This window comes from Erpetoichthys calabaricus, chromosome 9 (assembly GCF_900747795.2).
Source record: "Erpetoichthys calabaricus chromosome 9, fErpCal1.3, whole genome shotgun sequence".
Lineage (NCBI taxonomy): Eukaryota > Metazoa > Chordata > Cladistia > Polypteriformes > Polypteridae > Erpetoichthys > Erpetoichthys calabaricus.
The window spans coordinates 28,923,719-28,950,229 of NC_041402.2; the positions used below are offsets into that span (position 1 = coordinate 28,923,719).

Genomic DNA, 26,511 nt, shown 5'->3' on the forward strand with positions numbered 1-26,511 from the left:
TAATCATAACTCTGTTGGACACTTCTTTTCGCCTCCAAAACACTCTTGACATACTGTTCCTTCAGGATAACCCCCTACACCATTTCCACACCATGATAGAATAATTTGAATCCACCTCTTATCCACCTGGCCTTGCTTCTCTTCCATTCAATTTCTTACAATGACAATATATAAACCTTTCTTATGTCCATCATATCAGCTAACTCTCTCCCCTTACCAGTCATACTGCCACAATTCAAAGTTTGTACTTTCATTTCCACTCTCTTTACCTTTCTCCTATCCTTCTGCTTCTGGACATACCTTCCCTCTCTTCTTCTCCTTCTTCAGCCAACAGTAGCCCAATTTCTGCAAGCATCCTGTTGGCATATTGATCTGGCAAAATTTTACACTGGATGCCCTTCCTGATGTAACACTCCCCATTTTTCCGGTCTTGGGACCAGCATGAAGACACACACACTGGTTTGTGCATCCCCTGTGGCTGGGTTTACTGTCTAATGCTTTAAAATACAATTCGACTGCTCTGATTATTTTTTTAGCTTTATTTTAATTGTTAATTTTGCATTCAGGAAAATGATTGTGTTTACAAATAAATTCCTTATTACAAAGCTAGAGTTAAAATGATATTTTTTTATTACACATTCAAAGCTGGCACTGCTTTTAAATAGCTATTGTAACTGTATTACTCAAACAGGTTTGTAAATAGTGTTTTCTCCTAGGAACACACTTGTTCCTGTAATAATTTACTTTATGTTCTGACTGTGGATTGTAGACCAAAAAGTTACATTTTGCATAACTGGGTATGAGGCAGTTTTACAACTCCAGGCTGGATGTAACTGTTGTGTGGACTTAAAGCTGCTTAGAGCTAAATCTGAGGTTCATGATGAATTTTAAAATAGAATGAATCCATAAGCATCGGTTGCTGAGGCAGTGTTATTGGCAAAGATGTATTTATCATTATATATGGCAAACAAGTCATCCCAATGCACTTCTGCTTAGCTGGCAATAAACTTAAAATATTGCAATTCAGGATGATTTTCAATTTATGCTTTTTCATTTCTGGCTAAATATATAGTGCCGTAATTGTAATCTTAGTTTTTGTGCTTTTTTTTTTTTTTTTAGCTTCTTAATTATTTGTTAACACTGCATTGCACCACAGTAGGTTCAATTTCTTTTTAACACTAGAATTACCAGAGCCTACAAAAAAACTCGTAGATCCGTCCCACCTTAAATCGCTTCGCACTTCTCCGTCAGCGTCTTTTGTCCTATAAATATGTTAATAAGCAGCAAACAGCGTGCTATCACATCCCCCACCCCGCACAGTTTTCTCAGCTCAAGTCTGTTTACCAGTGTGTCAGTTGCTTAGAGTTGTATAGAGTGAGAAGTCAAGCAAAATGACACCTTTTATAAATACTATATCATTATTTGGAACACTTGCATTTCATGTGTGTTCCGTGTCTACAACGATCTATGTAAACCTAATATTCTTGAATAGAAGCGCACTTGTTCTGTTATATTTGTACCTTTTGTGAAAGTGTTTCTTTGATATTTGGAATTCAGGCTTCACACAATTTACACTTCATGTCTACATTTTGTCAATTATTACTAAAACATGAAAAACGTTTCTGTTTTAACGATGTGTTTACATTGTTGTAGACACGGAACACACATGAAATGCAAGTGTTCCAAATAACGATATAGTATTTATAAAAGGTGTCATTTTGCTTGACTTCTCACTCTATACAACTCTAAGCAACTGACACGCAGGTAAACAGACTTGAGTTGAGAAAACTGTGCGGTGTGGAGGGATGTGATAGCAGGCTGCTTGCTGTTTGCTGCTTATCCACACATTTACAGGACAAAAGACAGAGACGGAGAGGTGAGAAGCGATTTAAGGTGGGACGAATCTACGAGTTTTTTCGTAGGCTCTCGTAATTCTAGTGTTAACACACACTGTTTGCCACTAAATTAAAATAACCCAGGATCAGAATCACTTTATTGCTAGTATGCTACCAGAATTGACCATGGTTAGGTGCACAACATGGGATACAAGACATTACCAACTCAAGACAACACAATTTCAACTTACCATTAACCTGACACTGTAAAAACTACTCTACAAATAAAGCAATTTGTTGAACAAAAGAATTACAAACTTCAATAGTTAACTGAAACTAATAAAAAACTGCAAAATAATGTAGACATCAAATAGTACAAGTTGAGCAAGTATGAAGTATTTACGAATAGACAAACCACACAGTTACCATTATATGTTGCAAAACAGTTAAGAGTAACCCTGTGTAAGTTTATTTAGGATCTGAATAATTTGAAGAAAGAAGCTGCGGAGATGGTGTGCAGTTTGGGTTGCAGTAGACCTGTATCTCCTTTGTGATGGCAATTTAATGAGCAGATGGCTTTTGGAGTGGGTGGAATCAGCTACAATCTTTCCTGCTCTGGCGATGAACAGATCTTTTAATGTCGGTAGGCAACAGCCAATGATTTTCTAAACTGAACAAATCACCTGCTGCAACCACGTCTTAAAAAGTGAGGAAGCGGGAGGAAACTGAATAGTAATGGAGGATGTCACAATACTCTCAATGATGGTTGAGTAAAACTTTATATTCCATGTTTCTTAAGCTGGTGAAGGAAGAACCATCTTTGCTTGGCTTTCTTGATAATGGAGGTGATGTGTTTGTCCAATTTTATTATATTAGAGAAGGTAGTCCTAGGAATTTAAACAACTGAACCACAGACACAGTCAGGCCATTAATTTGCCAAGGTGGATAGTTAATGACTTGTCAACAGAAATCATCCCTCATTTCCACTGCCTTAATAAAACTGAGCAACAAGTTGTTACAAGAGTGACATTCTTCAAGACGGCCCACCTCTCTTTCATAGGAAGGCACATCATTATTGGAAAGGAGACCCACTACGGTTTTATCATCTTCAAACTTCAGGATTTTTACAGATTTGTCAATGGATCTACAGTCATTTGTATAAAGAGAAAACAGGAGGGGTGAAAGGACACAGCCTTGAGGAAGCCTATGCTAATTAACATTGGATCCAACATATAAGGGCCCAGTCTCACATACTGCATCCTACCTCTCAAGAAACTCATAATTCACTGGCAGACACCATAGGGTTCACCTAACTGGCCTATTTTACTCTGAAGCAACTCTGGAACAATGATATTGAAGGCTGAGCAGGAATCCACAAACAAGACTCTCATATACAGTAGGTGTTAGGCAAGTCCAGGTGCTAAATAATATAGTGGAGGCATAAATTAAATGCATCTTCCAATGAGAGATTTGCCCTATATGCAAACTGAAGTGTATCAAGGAGAGGGTCAGTGATGGTCTTTAGGTAGGAAAGCATAAGATGTTCGAATTAGGCCTGGAAAAGTTAACGTTCATTTTTGCAATTAATGTGGTCTGTTTAATGCATTAAAAAATATTGTCGGATCCCGGGCTGGTAATAAAGCAAACATCTCTGGCAGTGCTTTGTGCTGGGTGGCATTTTCTTTTTTTTTTTTAACATTATGAAACAATAATGCATAGAAGTTAAGTGTCTACCTAAAGAATTACATACACATTCAGTACCATATTTATACACTACCTTTAAAAATTTTATGAAATATAATTTTCATTTAAAGGTTTAACATTTTGCATTATGTGGTTCACAGCGATACAACATGTGAATGCATAGCACTGGTGTTCGGTTTCTTGATTTATACAAGTGCAGGCTAAAGTCAGGAAAGGAGATGGGTTTATAGTAGTCCTCATGCAATGCCAGAGAAAATTTGCGAAGGTAAAAATTATGCTCTTTTTTTTTTTTTTTGATTCCATGTTTCTGTAAAAACATCAAATCGATGTCCTATCACGTAAGTGCTAAATACATTATCTTTGAGTGGCGCTAAAACTAAAATAAGTCTCTAGTATCTAGCACCTCTGTATTTAACTCGCCAGTCTGCCAGCCAGCTTACAGTGTTGACTGCCCTAATATATGATAAAATTCTAAGAAATAGAAGTGTAATGATTATCTCTAATAATGATTTAAGTTTGCAGTATTTTTGCTAATTTATGCAAAGAATGCAACATAACCATCCGAGTAAAGCATGGTGTCAGTTTTTAAGCAAGATAAAAGCTACAGACATCTCTTTTTAGCATGTCAAGAGCAAAGGTGTAGGTAGAGCAACTGTTTTTTTGTGTTTGCACTCTTTTTGTAACCCAGAAAATCCCAAAGCACACCACAATTCTACCAACAAAAAAAGAATTAAATCTATACATGTGCTAAACTGTCTGAAGGGGAGGGACGGTTAAATTAGTCTTCAACAATGCACTCAAAGTCAACAGTCACTTCGATTGTTTAATTTTTACTTTGACACAAATGTGTCTCTTATGTTATGGCAATTTGATAATTAGTACATTGACCTTGCTTATTACCTTCTTTTCAACTTGCCTGTTAGGATGGTATTCAAAATCAGGTTGTATTTGCATAAGTAGTGTTTTGGTAAAAGTTCAAGGTCATTGCTAAATTTTAAATTTTGCCATTAATTTTTTTTAACTTCCTTTGTGCTCATTTTATGTTAAATTTATAATTCAGTGTGTATTTACATCATGATTTTTGTATTAATTTTATAATTACATTTTTAGTGTTAGATGCCATGAATCATGATTAATTTCATACATTTATGTGATTAATTAGGTGACTTTTTAATCAATTCCCAACTTTAGTTTGAATATTTTAATAACCACCAAGGTCAAAGTAACTGGCCTATAGTCATAAAGTTCAGGAATTTTTACCTTCCTGGGAACTGAAATGATAGTGGCTACCTTAAAGCAGTCCGGAACTTTGCCCAACTGCAGGGAGGTGTTGAATATGTCTTTGAAGACAGGTACTAACTGGTCTGCACCATGTCTAAGAGTACCAGGGGAGATTCCATCAGGGCCAGCTGCTTTCCTGATATTCTGTTTCCTGAAATGTTTTTGAACCTCTTCTTGCCTCAGAGAAAGTATCGAGTGGAGAGGAGGGGAATGACTAAGGGGAAGGAAAGTTGAAGATGTTGAATCAGACTTCAATGAAGGGGTGATGGTGACACTGAAATGGTTATGAGAGGGAGAGAGGAGGACTGTTGATATAGAAGGCAGAGTCCAAGCAGGGGCTCATGTTTTTATCAAACCATCAATAAAGCTCATTTAACTTATTAGCTAAAATGGGGGAGGATAATGCTTGGGAGCACCTCTGCCTGTAATTTGTAAGTTTCTTCAGTGAACTCTACACTACCTGGCTGTTACTGCTTTCTCCAGCTGATCTTTATAAGTGACTTTTGTAACCCTCATAGCTTTTTTAAAATGCCACCTTATAGATAGGTATTTATCCCTGTTCCCAGACCTTTATGCTTGGTCCTTAGCAGCTCTAAGAAACCTCAGCTCCTTGGTGAACCATGGTTTGTCATTATTGTATCTTGCAATCTCAGCATATTCATCTATGCTGCTACACCAGCTTTCCATGGCTTTCCAATCCGTGGAGCTTAAACAGTCTGTCAGCTTTCCGACAGCCTCTGGAGTCCATCTGCGGCTAGTAGTCCTGGTGGGCATTCACTGTTCCAGTTTCCGTTTATAGCTGGGAACAAGCATATTTATGGCATGGTGAGAGTTGCCAAGAGATGAACAGGAGAAATGGCAAAATGCCCCTTTAATGTTGGTATAAAAGTGATCCAGTGTTCTTTCTTCATGTGTGGACAGTTGATCAATTGGTGGTGTCTGGGCAGATAATTTTTCAGCTTACTGTGGTTAAAATTCCCCATAGTGAAAATGGCAGTACTGGCGAATTTGTTTTCCAAATGATGAATGTTATCAGCTAGCAACTGTTGTGCCAGTTGAGCATTCGCATCAGGAGGAATGTAAATACCAACCAGTATTAGAGAATGAAATTCCCTGAGTAGATAGAATGGCTTGCAGTGAATGACAAGAGACAAAAGAGAGAATTTCGGACACATCCATGTGCCATCTGTTGTTTATAAACATGTACACACTTGTACCTCATGATTTGCCACAAAGTTCACTATTAAGGTCTGCTTTGAAAGACTGATATCCTGCCATTTGAAGAATGTTGTTCGGTAGCTCCAAATTAAGCCATGTTTCAGTAAAACAGAAGACACAAGTACATGGAAAATCTTTTTTAGTTCTAATCAGTAAAGCCAACTCCTCCATTTTGCTGACAAGTGACCAAAAAATTTGAAAGGCAGATTGCCTGGAGTGAAGCACGAAAGCCTATGAGTCTCCAGCACACCATAGCACCAGCCCACTTACCTCTGTACCTCCTGGTGAAGTGTGGCATTCATGCAGTCATACAGGGAATACTTCTGCAGTAAATCACCCACACCACAAACAAACGTAGGATATAAATCCGATGGAACTAAGTCCCATATGTTCAAAAGCTCTTCAAGAGTAAAAGTAATTCTTGAACTTGACAAAAAACATATATTAATCACACCTGAAAACCATGGCATCCTGATCTGTGCCAGTAAAAACACAATCCATTCATACATACAAACTGATAAGATTGTCTGTTTATTCATTGGACAATGTGTAAATATCATTATTTATTATTGCCATATTTGTAAGGATTGTAACATTTTCTAAACAGTCATTTCTTCAAAAATCATGATAGTGGGAGAAACCTCTGTGACTGTCTGGTTTTACTACTTAAGCAGTTTAACTTGTCAACCTTCTTGGAATTTAAACCCATAAATATTACAGAAAAACTGACTGTCAGCATATTCTGCTACTGAAGGCCTTTGTGCTAATTTATTTTAAACTAATACATAAACATCAAATTAAAGTGTTCCATGAGGGTGGAGCATGACAGAAAATGGTCTTGCATATTAATTTTCAAACTACAGTATCTCCTTCTTTAATAAGTAATTTTTTTTTGTTCATGACGTGGCTATTTATATTTGATCATTTGTGATGTTTTAAAATTTTTGTTACATCAAGTTAAATCCAAGAACAATTCTATATTTGGCCATGTGAAGTTTTAATTGCTTACATGAAAAATTACAAAATAAATAAAACATCTGAGAAAGAAAGATAATTATATTAAAAACAAGTGTTTTGTTACATGTGTGATCATTTAAATAATTAAGCAATTAACAGAAACATGCTTAAGGTTATTTATGAAAATGTTAGGAACATGTAGTTATTATGTTAGCTAGCAAGGCACAAGTAAAATATATCAGTGAAACATTTAATTGTTCTGGCGCATTTGGTAGAAGGTTTAGTGACATAGCATACTTTTTGTTTCATGTGTAATCATAGCTAACATGATATTGGCAAAGAAGTCAGAGGGAAAAGTATAAACCGTATAGGTAACAGTGGATGAAAGTGAAAACACCTTAAGTAGTGATTCTGGAAACAGTACATGAAGAGACAGGCAAACAGCTTCTTATTATTTGACTGCAAATATCTACCTGAAGCTGAAGAAAGATGATACTGGAAAATGGACTATCTCAAAATGACATTTGAACCAGAAATTTCATATCAATTCAATCATAAAACTTAAAAATCAATTGAATGTTTGTTGAAAAAAATATTAACTGAGTCTAAACAAGAACATGAAGATAGAAAGGACAATGTGAAAATATTGGATAGTTGGAGAAGTAAGATTTAAACCTTTGAGTTGATTGAGTGTACAAATTTAACAATCAAAACCAATGTGTTAAATGTAATTAGAAAATTAGCCTACTACACTTTGATAGTTGATGAATCAACTGGTAACAGTTTCAAAAATGTTAATTTTATACCATACATTTAGGAATGAAAGTGAATCCGTTCATAAAACTGTTTTCGCTGGCATAAAAAAAAAAAAACTCTTTCTCTTCCGTTGTACTTTCATTCCCATTACTCTTTTACCCATGTATTTGTGCCCAGTCTCCCTTTATCACATGTCCATACCACTTCAACTTGCTTTCCTGTACTTTCTTAGATATCTCTTCTACTTTTGTTGTACCTCTTATTGTCTAATTTCTTACTTTTGTAACTCCATATATACATCTCAACATTCTCATTAATGCCACACCTAACTTCTCGTATGTGTACTTTACTGCCTGTGTCTCAGCTCCATACATCATTCCTGGCCTTACCGCTGTCCTAAAAACCATACCTTTAACCATAGTCTTAATTCTACAATCACACAATACTCCTCGTACCTTCTTTCAATTGTTCCATCAACACTTTATCTCTGCATCTAGCTTTCCATCTCTGGCTACCACTGATCCCAGATATTTAAATTTGTCAACTGTTTTCAATATCTTTTTCTGCAGGCTAATCTCTGATTCCTGATCATCATGAAACCTCACATATTCTGTCTTCTTCTTATTTATCTTCAACTCCCTATCTTCCAAAAACCATCTCCATTCTTCTAACCTCATCTCCAGTTACTCTGTTCTGTTTCAACACAATGTCAACAGCAAAAAGCATGCACCAGGGGGACTGGACTTTTATCCCACGAGTCAACACATCCATAAGAAATTAACAGCATGGACAGTTTATTTATTTATTCTTGGGTCTATTCAGCAGTTTTATGTAGAAAATAAATTAAATTTAAACCAGATAGTAATGTTTACCATGCAGGGCAAACAAAAAGGTGTAGCTCCTCTTTTGCACCAGTCCATTCCACATTTATCACTGAAACATTGTGTGGCACATCGTGAGGACCTGGGTATAGATGATACTTGGAAAGGCGTTCATCTGATGAGTGATACTGAGACTTTGCTAAGGACTATTTAAACAATTTTCTGCAGGTAATCTGTTAAGAAGGCAAAATATTAAGTACTTGTCAAAGCTACAGAGGCAGATGTGATTATGTTTAAATCAGTATAAATTAGATCAGGTGGCTATCTAGATGTAGTAAATGCTCTGATGTATTTGTGAAATACTGCCGAAAAATTGTTGAAGAAGACAATGATCTTATTCACAAATACTGCTTGGATAAATTACAAAATGCAGAACACCATATTAGTATCTCAGTTCTTGTTCTAGTTGAACTGGTAGACTTGTGCAAAATTCTGCAAAGAAGTGTACTTTTGACTGTTGTTGCTTTTCATTGTGCCAAAGAAAAAAGTCAAGAAATGTAGGTCATGGTAGCTTGGAGACAGGCTAAATTTCCAGGAAGAAACATATAAACTGCACTCTTCAGTTTCCAGTTGAAACAAAATCAATAATCATTTTTATCAGCAGACATGTGTCCATATGGACAATCTGTTTCCAGATGAAACTTCTAAACCTGCAAACTCTGGAAAATTCATTTCATTTTGATTTGAACATATGTCAGTTCACACTTAATTTCAACAGCATTTAGTGCTCCCTCATATATCTATAAGGAACTGAGATGTCACTATTAGCTTGCACACAATTACTTCTTTTATGAAGCTGCTTAGAGCAGCCTATGCATTAAAGAAGGTTAGTTTCTCCCAACAGGGTGACATCTTCCTCGCTTCCTGCCCATTGCCTCCAACCATCACTTTTGTATTTACTTTATTCTCCTTCAAGCATTTCACTTCCATACCATCATGTTTCCATTTCAGTATTCTCATCAATTGCGCTTTGCGTTTTACTTTCAGTATAGTTCTATCAAACGCAAATGTACATATGCTACCATTCATGCACTTCTCAGTATTTTACATTCTGCAAATTATATAGCAATTTTATAAAAAAAAAAACAAGTTATGCTAAATCTAAATGAAAGTGGGATTTTTTTTTCTTGAAAGATTTTTGAAAGATATGCTTTGATCTGGAAATGAATAATCTTGTTACATAAACAGAAAAATTGAAATTTCTGTGTTTGTTATACATGATATGTGGAAATAATTAGCAAAAGGCCCAAAAATGAGAGTAACAGGTGATCTGATTAATGTATTAGCACATTTGACATTTGTATTGACACACTGCCACTTACTACATTAAAAGCTTGTATAGTAATTCTGACCTTTGTGAATAAACTGCTTTACATATTTTAATTATTAAGCATAGTTGCCACCATAATGGAAAAAGAAGTCTGAACAACTTAATAATTAAGACAAATGGTTTTAGCTTCAGATTAGGCAATATCATAAACGAGTATGCGTTTAATAGAATGATAACTCATTTATTCATGTGGTCTGTGATTGTTTTATTTTTTATTTAAAGTTCTTTATTGGGCTTATCCTGGAGAGACAATATTGTCATTTTCTGACTCTACACATTTTACTTTACAATCCACAGTGGACTGCTTTTTATTGCATGTTTTGCGCTGACGAGCTATGTTGTACTGTAATTAAACTCTGAACTTTATTCCTCCCTGATATTCTGGAACTTCCCCTCACAGATGTTTTTTTTTTTTTTTTACAAAGCAACACTGTGGGAATCTATTTCATGCTTTAATTTGTAATCAAGTGTATTTTGTTTCAAGTCTGTAGGTATTTTCTTTTTATTTTATCTCCGGGTATAACTCACATTTAGACTTCAGTTAGAATGAGTACCCTGTCTGTAACTCAAATGTCTGTTGGGAGTATCTATTCCAAAGAGACTGGATACTGTTAAAATTAACACTCCAGACAAGATGAAGTGTTTTGTATGTATATATTTAAAAACAATGCTTTTGAGACAGGCTATCAATCATCAGAGTAGCTGGCCAGTTATCTGTGTGTAACATCATGAGGTCCAGAGCACCACATGAGATAGGTATAAAGGATGGACCACTTGCGAGTAAGAGTGCAAAACTCCATCCAGCTGGATGCGAGAGACACTATCCATACATCAGCTGGTAATGGAGTAACTCGCCATTAGTAAGTGGCTATATGTAAATGGTATCATTCTCAAGTGTATGAGACACTGCTCTGGTCTGCTCAAGTGTACTCTTGTAAGTTGCTATGTGGAGTACTGAAGAATGGTAGGGTATGCAGGCATCACTCCTGGTCAGTGCTCAAGTGGATTGAGTATGTATGTGTGTCCTTCTGAATGAGTGTGTTAAGATTAGGTTGTACAAGAATAGGCCAAGCCATAACAAATGTAGTGACCCCTGCTCACTTCTAATAATTGTCACATTTCATGGTTGACAGTAGCTCTTCATGGTTTTTTGATCCAGAAATACTTTTTGAAGACCACAATCCTGTACTTTAAGTGAAAGATGCACAACTGCAATGTGTCCCACTTTTTGAAATTAAGGAAAACATTCTGTGTTACATATGAGTGTTGTAATAAATGCATATTATTAACAAGTGTAATAGATGTGAATTTCATAATCTCCTTTGCTCTCTAGTCTTCCTGAGCCAATTTCATTATCTTCTGTTAGACATTAGAAAAGTAATTTAACATAGACATCTATCTTTTAATACTGTTTTATTTATTTCAAACAATATTTTTTATATACAGTAATCCCTCGCTATATCGCGCTTCGCCCTTCGCGGCTTCACTCCATCGCGGATTTTATATGTAAGCATATTTAAATATATATCGCGGATTTTTCGCTGCTTCGCGGGTTTTTGAGGACAATGGGTCTTTTAATTTCTGGTACATGCTTCCTCAGTTGGTTTGCCCAGTTGATTTCATACAAAGGACGCTATTGGCAGATGGCTGAGAAGCTACCCAGCTTACTTTTCTTTCTCTCTCTCTTGCGCTGACTATCTGTGATCCTGACGTAGGGGGTGTGAGCAGGGGGACTGTTCGCACACCTAGACGATACGGACGCTCGTCTAAAAATGCTGAAAGATTATCTTCACTTTGCTACCTTCTGTGTGCAGCTTTTAAGTATGCTGCACGGTGCTTCGCATACTTAAAAGCTCAAAGGGCACGTATTGATTTTTTTATCTGTCTCTCTCTGCTCCTGACGGAGGGGGTGTGAGCTGCCGCCTTCAACAGCTTTGTGCCGCGGTGCTTCGCATACTTAAAAGCAAACAGCCCTATTGATTTATTTGCTCCTTTGAAGAGGAAGATATGTTTGCATTCTTTTAATTGTGAGACTGAACTGTCATCTCTGTCTTGTCATGGAGCACAGTTTAAACTTTTGAAAAAGAGACAAATGTTTGTTTGCAGTGTTTGAATAACGTTCCTGTCTCTCTACAACCTCCTGTGTTTCTGCGCAAATCTGTGACCCAAGCATGACAATATAAAAATAACCATATAAACATATGGTTTCTACTTCGCGGATTTTCTTATTTCGCGGGTGGCTCTGGAACGCAACCCCCGCGATGGAGGAGGGATTACTGTATTCATCTCCTTGTTTTTAAATGTTTATGAAGTAAGTTACTAAAATATGATAGTAGGTCAGGGAAAATGTAACCTTCAAAAGTTAAGATTTCAGCACATAGCAATCTTAGACACATCATTTTACTTGCACTAGTTTCTTTACATTTGCAAAATAACTTGTAACCTGTCTTCATATTTTACTTTTGTTAAAGAATTTTTTGTTTGTTTCTTTCACATTCAGCACATCCTGGAGCCATTTTCACCAAAATCATACAGTTTTAGCGATTTTCACATCTTACTCAAATATATTATGCTGTTGTCTCTGAAGTTTGCTTGTGTTGTAAACAAAAAGACAAAAACGTTTATAATGGGTTTGAGTATCAACCAGGCAACACTGTTTATTAGCCAAAAAAGGATTTTGTTATAGAAAATGAGGTTTAGACAATTCTAGCAGTGTCTTCAAAGCTTTATGGTTAGCTAATGGTAATTCTTGATGTTTGTGCTGGAAGAAGAAGAAGAAGAGACAGAGCACATTCCCCAGAATGCCCATATGACCATTCCTTGAAAGAGACCCTTGTGACACACATCCGCGACAGACCTTGCAATAGCATTCTGTCATTCATCAAGGTGTTATTTAAGGGAACCATTGTAATTTAAACAGGCCTAATTGTAGATATATTTTAAAGTTTTCTGTGCTTTAATTGCTGCTTATATTTCTTGTTTTTTTTTTTGAATATGGATATATTTGTTATCCTTTACAAGACCTTTTGAACAACAATATTTATTTTGACTCCCATCTTTCCAGAGTATGTCCTAGCTTTTTGACAGCTGTATGTATAATATTACCAGAGCTATCTAAATTATCTTACATGGTAGGTAACACGCTCAACTGTAAACTGTATCACTTAATTTGTATAAGTGTCTGTGAGTCGGGCATTGTTGAATTTTAAAATCTACTCTATGAAACATGTCATGTTTGATCCAAATGAGACATAAACTATGTTCCCAAAAAGATTATCTTATATGTACTTTGCTGCATTTCAGTTTCTAGTGTAAAGTATTATCCAAAATGTGCATGGAATATCTTGTCCAAAGTAGTGCTAAACTCTCTGATATCATTAGTTGTGCATATTTTATTGACTCAAGTCCATTTGTGACGTAAATGCCCAATGCAGTGTGTTTTAATGTTGGAGTGTTAAAAACAATGCAGTCAGATATACTTCAGCCATAACTCACTATTTTAATGCTTTTTTTCTGATTGTATTAGTTGATTGATTGAATGTCACTTTTGTCTTAGGTACCTCCTCCTTCTGGGGAAGCTGGCAGTAGGTCTTTCATTTAGTTGGAAAACTACCATTCACCCATGTTAAAAGAGGCTTTTCTTTAGATTATCTTACAAACAGTGTTCATTTTCAAGTTTTGTAGTGTTTTCATAGTTATCTGTTTAGTACATCCAGTAGTTTGGGTATTTCCTGATGTATAAGATTTTGGATACTCATCTTTTGAGATATTTTATCAATCTATATTTTTTAAGATGCACCATTCAGTTTCCTATTTCAAATGTGCAGTAGTAAAGCCACACCCCCAACACAACAACTTCAGTTACAGATTTGGGATTTACTGGATGTATACTGTAAATTAAACTCCCAACATCCGATTGATGTAAATCAAGTGCATGACTTCACCTGTTTTGTCTAAATATCTGTTGCCCCTCATCCTTTGCGCAAATCCATTTTTTATCTTTTTTAAGGAAGCTTTCATTTAAAATTACAATCCCTGACAGGATAATTCCTTTTTTTGTGATTTTTTTTTTTTTATGCCCTTGTACTTGATTTATTAGTTATTGTTCTCCATTTCAGTAAAAAGTTTTTAAAAATTAGAATATTAAGGTAAACATTTATTTCTTCCTTTCTGTTTAGTTTGTTCCTTTTCCAGTTATAAATTTAGCATACTGAAAATTCTTTTCTGTGACACTGAACATTGATACAAGAGGTATTCATTTTTTCATTGGTTCTCATTTTCCCTTTTCCCTTTTTGGGTATTGTATATTCTCTTACTTTATTCGGTTTCCTTAAAAATAGATTTTATGGCCCTAAAAAGAGTGCACCCTCGAAACGCTTTGGCCCTGTTTTTTTTTCTTATGAACTGAAGTGTTGATCCCAGTTTAAAAAGACTTTAGCAGATTTTGCACAGATAGGGATTTGAAGCCTGGCATAAATAATCTGTTTTAATTTTTCCATCAAGAAACGTGTCATATTTGGAGAAGATTTCTCAATATGGACTTCCATTTGGTTCCAGACCTGTATTGTTATGCATTCATGTCAATATGTCAGTTATAGATAGATAGTTATGTATGATGTGTGTGTGTTTGTATTAATTAAATTAATTTATTTTTGTTCATTTTTGCATCATTCTAATACTATTTCACTGTTCAACTTATTTTTTGTTTTTTCATTTTTTATTTATTCTGTTTTTATTATTGCACTATTTTTATTTGCTTGATTAGTGTCACATTGTTTATTTGTTTTACATTCTCTTGAATTCAGCAGTTTTTCCTATTTTGGTGTTATGGTCTTTGAATATATATATACACACGTAGTTTATACATTATCAGGCATAGACTTGTCAATAGTAGTGATATTTTATCAATGACATAATTGATGTGTAGTGCATATAATGAGGTAACACAAAATTATTTTGGTTCGTATCAATACAAATGATTATTTTTTAAAGTAAACACTTTTTCTTAAAAGCACATCCCTATGAAAGTAGTCCCATTATGGAACACTACATGAGTTGATTTTGATTAATGTATAAGGTGATGTTTTCTGTCAGTATAGCACAACTCTTGAGGCAGAAGAAGGAAGGTAGCAATATAATACCATAGTACAATGTATGTTAAGCTAAAAAAACTGCATGTGTTTAACTGCTTCCCAGATAAGTCCTCTGGCTCTTTTTTCCTTCTTCATTGATCCATTATTTACATTTACATTTACATTTACGTCATTTAGCAGAGGCTCTTATCCAGAGCGACTTACAACAGTGCTTAGTAGTCTATTATATGGTAATCATTGTAACATGCTTGTAATAAAGTTAAAGGAAAAGGTGTTGAGTTCAGGTAAGGGAGAGTTCAAAGTATGAATTTGTGCTAATAATTTTTATCAGCCCTTTCAGATGCTTCTGAACTTCTCACTGTAATCAGTTTAATTATCTCTTTTGTCCAGAATGGATGCAGAATGAGAGAGAATCTAAAAATACTTCTTTTAGCTAGTTCTCAATTACTCTTAACTTGTTCACAAGATAGCAGTTAACCACATAGCCAAATGAAAGATGGTTTGTAGAGTGGCTGTCCCTCATAAGAATCTTTCATACTTCAGCACACATATGCCTTAATATGAAAAACTTAATGTGTTTTTTCCCCAGCGTCTTCAAATGGGATGGTGTGCTATAATTTGTATTTTTTTTTTTTATCATCACCTGTTAAGTAGACTAATTTTTTTCATTGTATCCTTTATTTTCTGTTTTTTTTTTTTCAGGGATTCAAAAAGAAGCCTTTCGCCACAACCTTTTACATATTACAAGGAAAATATTACATATTTTTCAAGGAATGTTTACTGGTTGCTGAAGCTTATGAAGGTGCTGAATCCTGAAATTAGTATTTTAAAAAGATACCTGTTCCTAGGCCCTTTGGCAAAATAGCAGCAGAGGAAGGAGGAGGAGGAGGTGGAGGAGGAGGAGGAGGAGAGCACCACTGGACTGACAGATAAGGAGGCACACAGCAATGGTAAGTCCTATACCCATTGTATTTCTGAATGACCTTGCTCAGCACACTATCTTAACAAATGAAAATGACGATAATAGCATTTTATGGATTGGGATAACAGTGCTAAATGTGAAATGAAAGGAATCATGACAAATTAAAAAGAATGAGAAACTGATAACTAATATTTTCTAATTAATCCAGCAGCAATGTTTGTGGACATAGGCACTACATCATATTAAGTAATATTTTTAGTTTTATAGTTTAACTAGCTATCCCCTGTGGCTTTGCCCTCGTAGTAGTGAAACAGGACAGTGAGGAGGCCCCCTCCCAGGTCTCTACTCCTGATGTCACTCTTCCCCCTCCCCTCGTCCTGTAGCCTCTGTCTCGGATTAGTGCGAATATATTGCTCCTGTAGGCGAACTAAAATTCTTAGCAATGAGAGACGTTGCAAAATCAAATAGAATATTCATGCAAATTATACAAAAAAAAAATCTAAATCTGTTAAGTAGTTCTCTTGTTAGCTAACTAAGTGGAATTAAGGTTACGCCCCGAGGCAGACACGTGATTGAGGAGGGCCCCTGCCCGCAGCCCGGTGAGTCTTTCTCGGATTCTCGCTAATAAATCGATACCACAAGTGAACTATGATACTTAATGCGATGAGAAACTCGCAAAATCAACGGAATGTTCAAAAAAATTATAGAAAACCTGATCTAAATCCGTTAAGTAGTTCTGTCGTGAAAAGTGGACAGACATATAAAAAACTATAACAAATTTCGTGCTTGGACCACGAAATTTTTTAAACCGTTTTCTTAGCGAGCACCTATGGGCTAAGGGTAACCTACATTCCAAATTTCAAGTCCCAAGTCCTCATGGTTCGGGAGATTTCATAATGAGTGAGTCAGTGGTATTTGGCTTTTATATATATATATATAGATTCCCCCTTTCATTTTCAGATCAGATTAATAAATTTAAAGTGGAATTCAGTTCTTCTGATGGTTTGTACTTAATTTTAGAGTCATTATTATTACATGTACAGGATATAGAGACATTTTTACTTGCCTATTCAAATACATTGTCCTGCTCACACATGTCACTAGTAGTGATATTTTAGCAATGCCAATTGATGTGTTGTACACATAATAAGGTAATACAAAATTATTTTTGTTCTTACCAGTACAAATTATCTCTTTTAAAACAAACAAGTTTTCTCAAAAACACATTCCAATAAAAGCAGTCCAGTTATGGAATACTACATGATTTTGATTAATGTAAAAGGTACAGCTTTGAGTCAGTGTAGCGCATTATGAAAGTAAATCCACTATTCCTGAGGCAAAAAAGGAAGGTAGCAATGTAATACCATATTATAAAGCATATTAAACTAAAAATAGCCACATGTGTCTAACTGCTCCCAGATACTGCTTATTATTATATAGCAGGTCTTTCTAAGTTTACAGGCTCGAAGCACACCAAAAAATTGATGAAATGTTGCTGTCTACACTTTTTATTTTATGAGTAATGTTGCACACAAACCTACAAACTGTTTGTCTCCATTATTACATAAACTGCTATAGGGGTATATAGAAGTCTAAGGAAATTTAGATTTGTTGATTGTGTGCTACTGTACTCTGATGACTGATTCAGTTTATGACTTTCTGAATACAGTCTGGTTCTATAACAGTTTTCTTAAAAGTGTTGTTTCTGTTCCAAACCATCTCTAATTTGAAATAATTTACAGCAGTAGTATATGTTTACTGTAATATTTAATATATATTTTAATTTATAAACCACGACATTTCATCATGATGATTAAATACTGTATTTCAATAAAGTATATTTTTATTTGTTATGCTTCATAATATAATGTGATATCCTTTAATCAATTTTTTCCACTTTTATAAAGTGGTGATATTAATAATGCATTTTCCATATACTGTATGCACTATTTTACTTGAACTCCTCACAACTTATTCTTGTCAGGTAAAATTTAATTATCCTTTCCCATGTTGTAAACATGTTAAACAGGTTTATTGAGTAAAGGCTAATTGCTCCTTCGGTATATCAGCTTTTGAACTTGGCACACAAAGAAAGGCATTAACAGAACTCTCAAGAGTATTTGCTTTTTAAAATGTCATGCGTGGATAGCTTGTCTTGTTTGCAAAGACTCTCATAGCTTAACAGCAGTTTAATTCTCTCACATATAAGTGAATCTCAGAGGGGCAGACACACAGCTTTTTTTGTCTGTTTTATCCTCTCAGAACTCTAACCTGAAGGCTTGTTTACTTTTATGTTAGAAATGCAGAGTTTTGCTTAAAATTAAACAAACACACTCATAAATAAAATCTGTGCAGATGCTTGGAATGGCAAATGTTTGCTATAGTCTGACTAAGACCACTATTAAAACCATCATAAGGCATTTTATCATTATATAATATTAGCCAACTTTCAGTCTTGTGTTTGTCTGTCTTGGTCTTCCTACCACATGGTCTTTGAATGAAGTTTTGAAGCAGACCACATGCCTCTCTCAGTATGGTTGCTGAGCAGGCGTTGTCTTCATTATGGAGAAATGGTAAGAGAGAGAGATGTTCTTCTCTTCTTGGCCATATGGTGAGAGGGAGAGTGAGAAAGCTGGGGAGATCATCTTACACTATTCCAATCACAAATCCTGAACCAATAGGTGCAGGCAACTCCTTTGGTTCATCCAATCCTGTTTTGTCATCACCGGACCAATGGGGTGTTGTGGAGTAGAACTGCCAATCGTAAACATCCAGATTTCAGTCCTCTAGACCCTGCTACATACCAGCCAGGTGTTGTATGGCCTTCCTGCAGAGAGTGGCTTATTGGCTCATGAAATGTCAACAGAGTCATCCTTACCAAACTGGTTCAATACATGCTCCCCACCCCCAATCATAATTTACACTCCCAAACCCAGTACTTAACCAAAAGTAATGGCTTTCCAAAAACTTTAAGAGGGGGGAATACAATGGCTTATTATAAGAAAGGCGTTTCTTTCTTTAACTATATGTACTATTAATTATTCAATGGTAATTTACAAATAATTATCAAAATATTAACTATTAACTATTAATCCCTATAAGAACATGATACACCAGGGTAATGGGTATATCACAAGTGGACCACCACCCAGCTAAAGGTTTTCTTTTGACTGTAAACAGATCTTTGGTATTCCCGGCAGACAGAGATGCAACTTTTATGGTGTAGCACGCACAAATATCTATCACCTATCAAGTAATTAAAAAGTATTTACAAAAGAGGTATATCGGGACATACTGTACAACTCATTGTACCTTGTCATTGATAGGATATGGAAACCCCTGTCTGGGTTTGAAAAAAAAAAAAAAGTAGAATGTGAGGTTGCAATGGATTGTGGGATACTTAACAATGGAGAACTAAAAACATGACCTTTGCCCATAATTATCAAACATCTCAGAGTACAGTGCGTACGGGCCCAGCTTGTCTGAAAATTTCAGAGTGATGCTAATTTGGACCTACTCTTAGGAGTAGAAGTAAAAAAAAAATTGTATCAATTTTGCTAATTTACCAAACTACTCCTAACTTGACCTAACTTTCAGAGCTGTCAGAAGATAGCATTCAGGCAGAGACTAGCATGCACTTTCCAGGATAGGTGGAATCTTTTAGAAACCCTGGACAAAAACAATGACTTTGTAAAAAGATATTGATTTGACAGAGATGGAAAAATATTTTTAAGAAATCTTGTATGTTACATGATCGATTGATCTACATGGAGAAGCCATGCACTGTCAGGTTAATTGAAAGTATTGGTAATGCTACTTTTTTGGCCAGAGGGAAAATGCAGCTCACAGTAGCAATAATGTGAGTATTTAACAGAGAACCATTCCTCGAATTTTGCATCAAACTTTGAATACCCTTGTGACTCATGAGGTTAATTGTAGATTTTAAATTTCCCATCACACCATGTAAGGTAATGTTAAAGGAAGCTGTGTTCATGTAAACAGGTACGCATATAAAGATCATCGCCCCAAGTGTGGATGAGCAAGCGATATCTCATTATCATGGTCATGAAAGCAAACCATACTGTGATGGTCACCATATTACCCTGAAGATAGGTGTGGCTAGATGGAGTGATTAACAGTAAAATGTCAAACAGGTGTGCTGAGTTCTACATTCCACAACACCAGGAACATTCGTGTTGCATTTTACCAGCCCAGGAAAGTTCAAGAAAGCAGGCATATATATCTGGGGTCCTCCCTGTGTGGAGAGCGCTTTGAGTAGTGAGAAAGCGGTATATAAATGTAAAGAATTATTATTATTATAAAAAATATTTGTGTTATATTCGTTAATGTTATTGATACAAAAGTCACAATATAATGTACAGTATAAATTTTAGTGGTATGATTGTGTTTATCAAAAGAAAATCGCAGTGACAAAATACAGTTAAATATGAGTCTTGACATTCAGTGGATTGTTGTATTTTATTTTCTTCTAAATACTTAAGTTAGAAAGACAGACTTCTGGATATTATGCAGTATACATTTTGAATGTATTTACAAAATTAGTGTTTTATAACAGCAGTTTGGCTTTGTATTATTTTTATTTTTTTTTTATAGTATGTGAAATTTAATTTATGTTCTGCTTGTATCTTATATAATTGAAGTGCATTGTAAGCCCAATGAATTTTAAAGGAGAGGACAAGTTGTCATTGAGTCAAGATTGATTGCATTTATGGTCTATGCATGGCGAAATACCCAGGAAAGAATCATCAGGGATTTTTTATGTAAAAAGTCATTTTTAACCTACTTAGTCAGAAAGCCGAATTAGGCCTTGACCAGGTACTATATGTAGTACTTATAAAGAATTTGTATGCTTTTGTAAGCATAACTTTTTTAAGCACCAAGAAAAAGCTGCTGCTTGATATCAACAGCTTTTTTTATTATGAGATGTCTTTTAAATTCTGTGGTTGTGGTTCTGGAACTATACTCGCCTTTGATGATGATATTAAATATTGCAATATTTTAAAATAGGATTATAGATTTTATCTGGTGTGGAAGGCAGTTCGGACACAGACAGGTAGACATGTTTAAAGCACCACCACACATTTATTGTACAACTGTTACAGTGATCCCTCGCTATATCGCGCTTCGCCTTTCGCGGCTTCACTCCATCGCGGATTTTATATGTAAGCATATTTAAATATATATCGCGGATTTTTCGCTGCTTCGCGGGTTTCTGCGGACAATAGGTCTTTTAATTTCTGGTACATGCTTCCTCAGTTGGTTTGCCCAGTTGATTTCATACAAGGGACGCTATTGGCAGATGGCTGAGAAGCTACCCAACTTACTTTCTCTCTCCCTCTCTCTCTCTCTCTCTCTCTCTTGCGCTGACGTAGGGGGGTGTGAGCAGGGGGGCTGTGTGCAGCTGCTTCCTGAAGGACATGCTGCACGGAGCTTCGCATACTTAAAAGCTCAAAGGGCACGTATTGATTTTTGACTTTATTTGTTTTTCTGTGGCTCTCTCTCTCTTCCTGCTCCTGATAGAGGGGGTGTGAGCTGCCGCCTTCAACAGCTTTGTACCGGCGGTGCTTCGCATACTTAAAAGCCAAAAAGCCCTATTGATTTTTTTTTTGACTGCTTGCTTTGCACTCCTTTGAAAAGGAAGATATGTTTGCATTCTTTTAATTGTGAGACAGAACTGTCATCTCTGTCTTGTCATGGACCACAGTTTAAACTTTTGAAAAAGAGACAAATGTTTGTTTGCAGTGTTTGAATAACGTTCCTGTCTCTCTACAACCTCCTGTGTTTCTGCGCAAATCTGTGACCCAAACATGACATTCTAAAAATAACCATATAAACATATGGTTTCTACTTCGCGGATTTTCCTATTTCGCGGGTGGCTCTGGAACGCAACCCCCGCGATGGAGGAGGGATTACTGTATTTACAAGTGAAACACACACAACCCCAAAACTTCCCCAAAAGTTCAGGCCTCACAATGCCAATGCCTTTGCCTCTTCAGGTCCGCCTCCACTCCTCTCCACCAAGACTTTGTCCTCTGCACTCCCGACTCTAGCCATTGAATGGAGGGAGGCGGCCCCTTTTATATACACCTGGATGTGCTCCAGGTGCCTCCCGATTAGCTGCGCACCCGGAAGCACTCTGGGTATTCCTGGTCTTCTTCCCCCCAGCATTTCTGGGTGTAGCGGAAGTGCTGAGGGCCAGAGCTCTTCAGGCATCCGGGCGCCCCCTGGCGGTGACCACGGGCCCCATATCATCCAGGGCGGCTGCCCTCTCATGGTCCGGAGGAGGTGTAGTCCCTCTTCTGGTCCTCCTGGGTGTCCCGGCTGGGTACCACCCCCAGCCACTCGCCACACTGGTCAATATTGTTGCATTGTACAGAGTGCAATGAAATTCATACTTGCGTGTGCTAATCAATATGCAACATTTTACCACATTCCCTGTGTTATGATGAGTAAGTATAAAGCTATTTTACCCTGAAACTTGGGCTGCATCGCAGTAAGGAGACCTGGGTTTGCACTCCTGCGTGGAGTTTGCATGTTCTCCCCATGTCTGTGTGGGTTTCCTCTGGGTGCTCCAGTTTCCTCCCACAGTCCAAAGACATGCAGGTTAGGTGGATTGGTGATCCTAAATTGTCCCTAGTGTGTGCTTGGTGTGTGTGTGTGTGTGTGTGTGTGTGTGTGTACCCTGCGGTGGGCTGGTGCCCTGCCCGGGGTTTGTTCCTGCCTTGCTCCCTATGTTGGCTGGGATTGGCTCCAGCAGACCCCGTGTCCCTGTGTTAGGATATATCGGGTCGGAGAATGACTGACTGACCTTGCAACTTCTGTCTTTCTTACTGGAAAATCTCAGATTACAGACAAGACTGCAATAATAAGAAAATAAGTGAACATGTCAACATTAGGAAGGCACAATTTGGTCTATTGGTACACAGGTATTTGAGCTTCTAATCATAAAATAAACAAATTCAGCTTCCTGTAAAATGTTTTTTTTTTTTTTTATCCTGGCATACAATAAGTAATCAAGACATCAGTGTTTACATTGAAATTATCATACAGGTTTTTGGAAAATAATTATGCTGTAAACGTGTGTTTACATTTGTGCCACAATTCTTATATTTTGCCTCTTTTTGTTCTTAAACTTCACAAATGTTTTGGGATATTTTGTAATCGGTTTCTAAAGCAACTATTCTTTTATTGGCAGCAGTTGCTTTTTGGCTTGAGTTAAAAAAAAAAGTGTAGCCGATTTGAGGGTTCAAACTGTTTAAGAAAATAAAAAAAACCCTCCTACCATTTTCCCCAAATCACAGTGTGCTTTATGAAGAAAACAAAATTTCAGCATGCCCTTTTTATGAAATTGCAGGCCAAGTCTAAATCAAATTTGCACAACAGAATCAAATTAAGTGTAACCACTAAGTGACCTCTGACAGACCCAAATATAACAGGTTCCTGAATTGCTGGCCTTCTCACTTTTACGTGCTCCAGCTTTACACATGATTTTGTTTATTTATTAATCTAGTTAGTGCTCCCTCACTGGCAGTTGCACCATTTATAACACAGGCAAGGAAGTAGCAGAGAGGTTATAATAGTCAAGTAGGGATAAAGCTTACGTATCTTAGTGAGACTGTAATATTAGCATGTGTAGTATGGTCATTCAGATTAAGAAAGTATTAAAACTTTCTCAGTTTTAGGGCACAGTATGGTGAGTAGAAAAAGCAATGTTTATCATCATTTATAACAGTTGTCAGTGTCATGGAGCACATGTTGCTTAACCTTTGCACTGATGGAGTTACTTGCAGCTGAGCTGCTTATTCTGCTTACAGGAACGTCAGTATGCTGGTTTTGCGCAGAGAGGTATATTGTTCAACATTTTAGTTTTTGTAAAAGAAAATTATGTGAGTTTTGTAAAACATGGTGTTTAAAATCAAAGGGCTTGTGCTCAAACAGTTTTTTTTTCTCTTAGCTCTTATGGGAGTGGCAACACAACTTTTGTTTTATTTCAGTAACTCCATTTCAGAGTATGTAGAATTCTTCAGCAAAGGAATGATCAATATTTGTAAGATGGTCATTTTCTTCTTGGCATTTGCTGTATGGGAGGTAAGCGCTGCGCATGTAGAACTGTCTTTTTCTGCATTGTGTAAATACAGTATGTCACATCTTTCTGAATAAAGTTTACCTCATTCACTGTTCTACTTTATTCAACTTTTTGCATGTTGCAATAAAAAGGCTTAAAGAAACAGAACCAGGCAGACTCAAGCTACTTTGTCAGCCACTTTGTGTCTGCTCTAGCACAGAGCAAGCAAGATGAAGATTGTGCGTAAATGGGTCTTATCTAGCTGAATAAACTTTACCCTGTCCAACTTTTAAATTCATAGGTGTTGAACTGAAAAGCTTAAAAACAAACAAAAGCAGTCTGATTCAAGCTACTTTATTCACCACTTTGTGCCTACCCAGAGAGAGAGAACATGCCCAGCAAATGGGCAAAACCAGAAAAAAGAGATTGAAATACCAAATAGGAGAACACAATCCTGCATGTCGTAAACCCCAGCTCCCAAAGTTTAAGCACCAAGCACCTAAATTAGCGTAAAACACAGAATAAATTGCGCAGACTTTGTGTTATGCAAGCAGGCATTCTAGAGGCATAGTGTGGTCCACGTTACCTTCCAGTTTTTAGGAGAATTTGTCAAAGTAACATGAACATTAAATCTGCCTGTTTTGAGTTTTTTTTTTTTACATGTTTTTGACTGTTTATATAAACATTTATACCAAATTCCTTGGATTTTAACATCCCCTAGTTGTCATTTGTTCAAGTTATTCCATGTGAGTTGTGCGAATATGTTTCACATCCATTGGTGAGCTCCAAACATTTACATTTTTTTCAGATTTGCTCATTTTATTATTTGTATTACATTGTATTTCCTTAAGTTTTCTTCCACATTTTCTTCCAGCTTTCTCAAAACTTCTCTTATTCAAATGAACACCTAAAGGCATGGCTATGCCTCCTGATCTTTCACCTCCTGCCTTGTATTACACAGCTTGATGTTAATTTCTTTTAATTTCCACCCTGAGCTCCTTTATCAAAAGATTCATTTCAGAAACATCCTACTTACTATCTTTCAAGGTCTGTTCTGATAGGGTTGTGTAGGTAGTTGATTTGGATTCTGGGGTGGCCAGCAGTGTTTGTTGACATTTCAGAAAGATTGATGAGGGATGCCCTGGTTTAGCTTTACAGCTTAAAATGTATGTAATGAACTCAAACTGTCAGGTTCATTTCCAGACTCAGGGAGGGTTGGGCTAGATGTGCTGCTTAATACTGACCATTTGATTTTGTGTGAAAATCCTCATAGAAAGAAACTTGGATTTAAAAAATCTTAAAATCAGTGTGAAAGTGTTCTTGTATATACTCGGAAACAGAAAAGGACAGTAGACTTACTCATGACAGTATGTGAGATATATACAGTAGAAGCAAAAACAAACATTAAAAAATCATTCATTAAGTGCAGCTGACATGAAGTTTGAAAAAATAAAAAATAGACTACCAGGGTGAAAATGACTATATTAACATATCGAAACAGTCCAGGGGAAGAGTAGTGTGATTAATAAATGTAAACAAAGTACAAATACTCTTACAACTTTTAATATGCAAGGATATTTTAGGATTAGAAAAAAAAAAGAAATGTAGTGAGAAGTCAAGCAAAACAACACCTTTTATTGGCTAACTAAATAGAATACAATATGCAAGCTTTCAAGGCAACTTAGGCCCCAGTCATGAAAAAAAAAACACAAACATACAATGACTGCTGATGTATGGTAATCAGCTGACTTTTCACAGTAAAAAAAAAAGAAAGAAAGGCTTTTATTATTAAAGAGGTCTGACCCCATTAGAAGCTGCTCCAAAAATGAACGGTGACTTCCAGGTGGCAGGTAGTCTGTATGTAAGTAGGACTTGATGAGTTGCAGTTGCAAGGAGGATGTATTTCACCAACAATGTGTTGCAAAGAGAGTCTGTTGATAGGGACTGGTTTACTTTTTCTTTCATTAATAAAGAGCCTTATGAGTTATTGTCAGCTATCAAGAGCCATTCTTAAGGACCTCTGTCAGCAGCTATTTCCCACCTGTGAGAGCTATATGGGCCATCATGTTATGCCTGTGGTTGTGCAAGTTTTTGAAGGAAACCACTTTTGAGGCAGAAATAGTCATAAAAAACAACTTTTAGTTTGCACATTCCTTGGTATTCCCAGCTGGTTCCATATGGCTTGGCTCATAAGAAAAGTCCTTAGTGTACTGTACATGTCTTTCAGATTACAGTGGCAGTAAAATGTTCAACCATAGTGATGGAACCGCTAGTAATGACCTTTTTTATTATTATTATTGAAAAATAAATACATACTATACATAAATAAATAGTTCTGTACCTGATATTCACCTTGTCTTTTGTCTTGCAAATGGCTGCATCAAAATATAATCAAGAAAATACAAAAGCATCTCTCTTTTGTTCATGTACATAAACACACAAACATAC

At 36.2% G+C, this 26,511-nt stretch overlaps 1 protein-coding gene across 4 annotated transcripts in view; it reads left to right on the forward strand.

The window, feature by feature from the left end:
* strbp (spermatid perinuclear RNA binding protein) overlaps window positions 1-26,511 on the forward strand; it is a 231,765-nt gene that overhangs the window by 145,964 nt on the left and 59,290 nt on the right. For all 4 annotated transcript variants that reach the window (XM_051931765.1, XM_028809210.2, XM_051931766.1 and 1 more), the window contains exon 3: window positions 15,758-16,005. In XM_051931765.1, coding sequence (XP_051787725.1) covers window positions 16,003-16,005 — 3 coding nt within the window. In that variant the 5' untranslated portion in view covers window positions 15,758-16,002. The remainder of the gene's footprint in view (window positions 1-15,757; window positions 16,006-26,511) is intronic.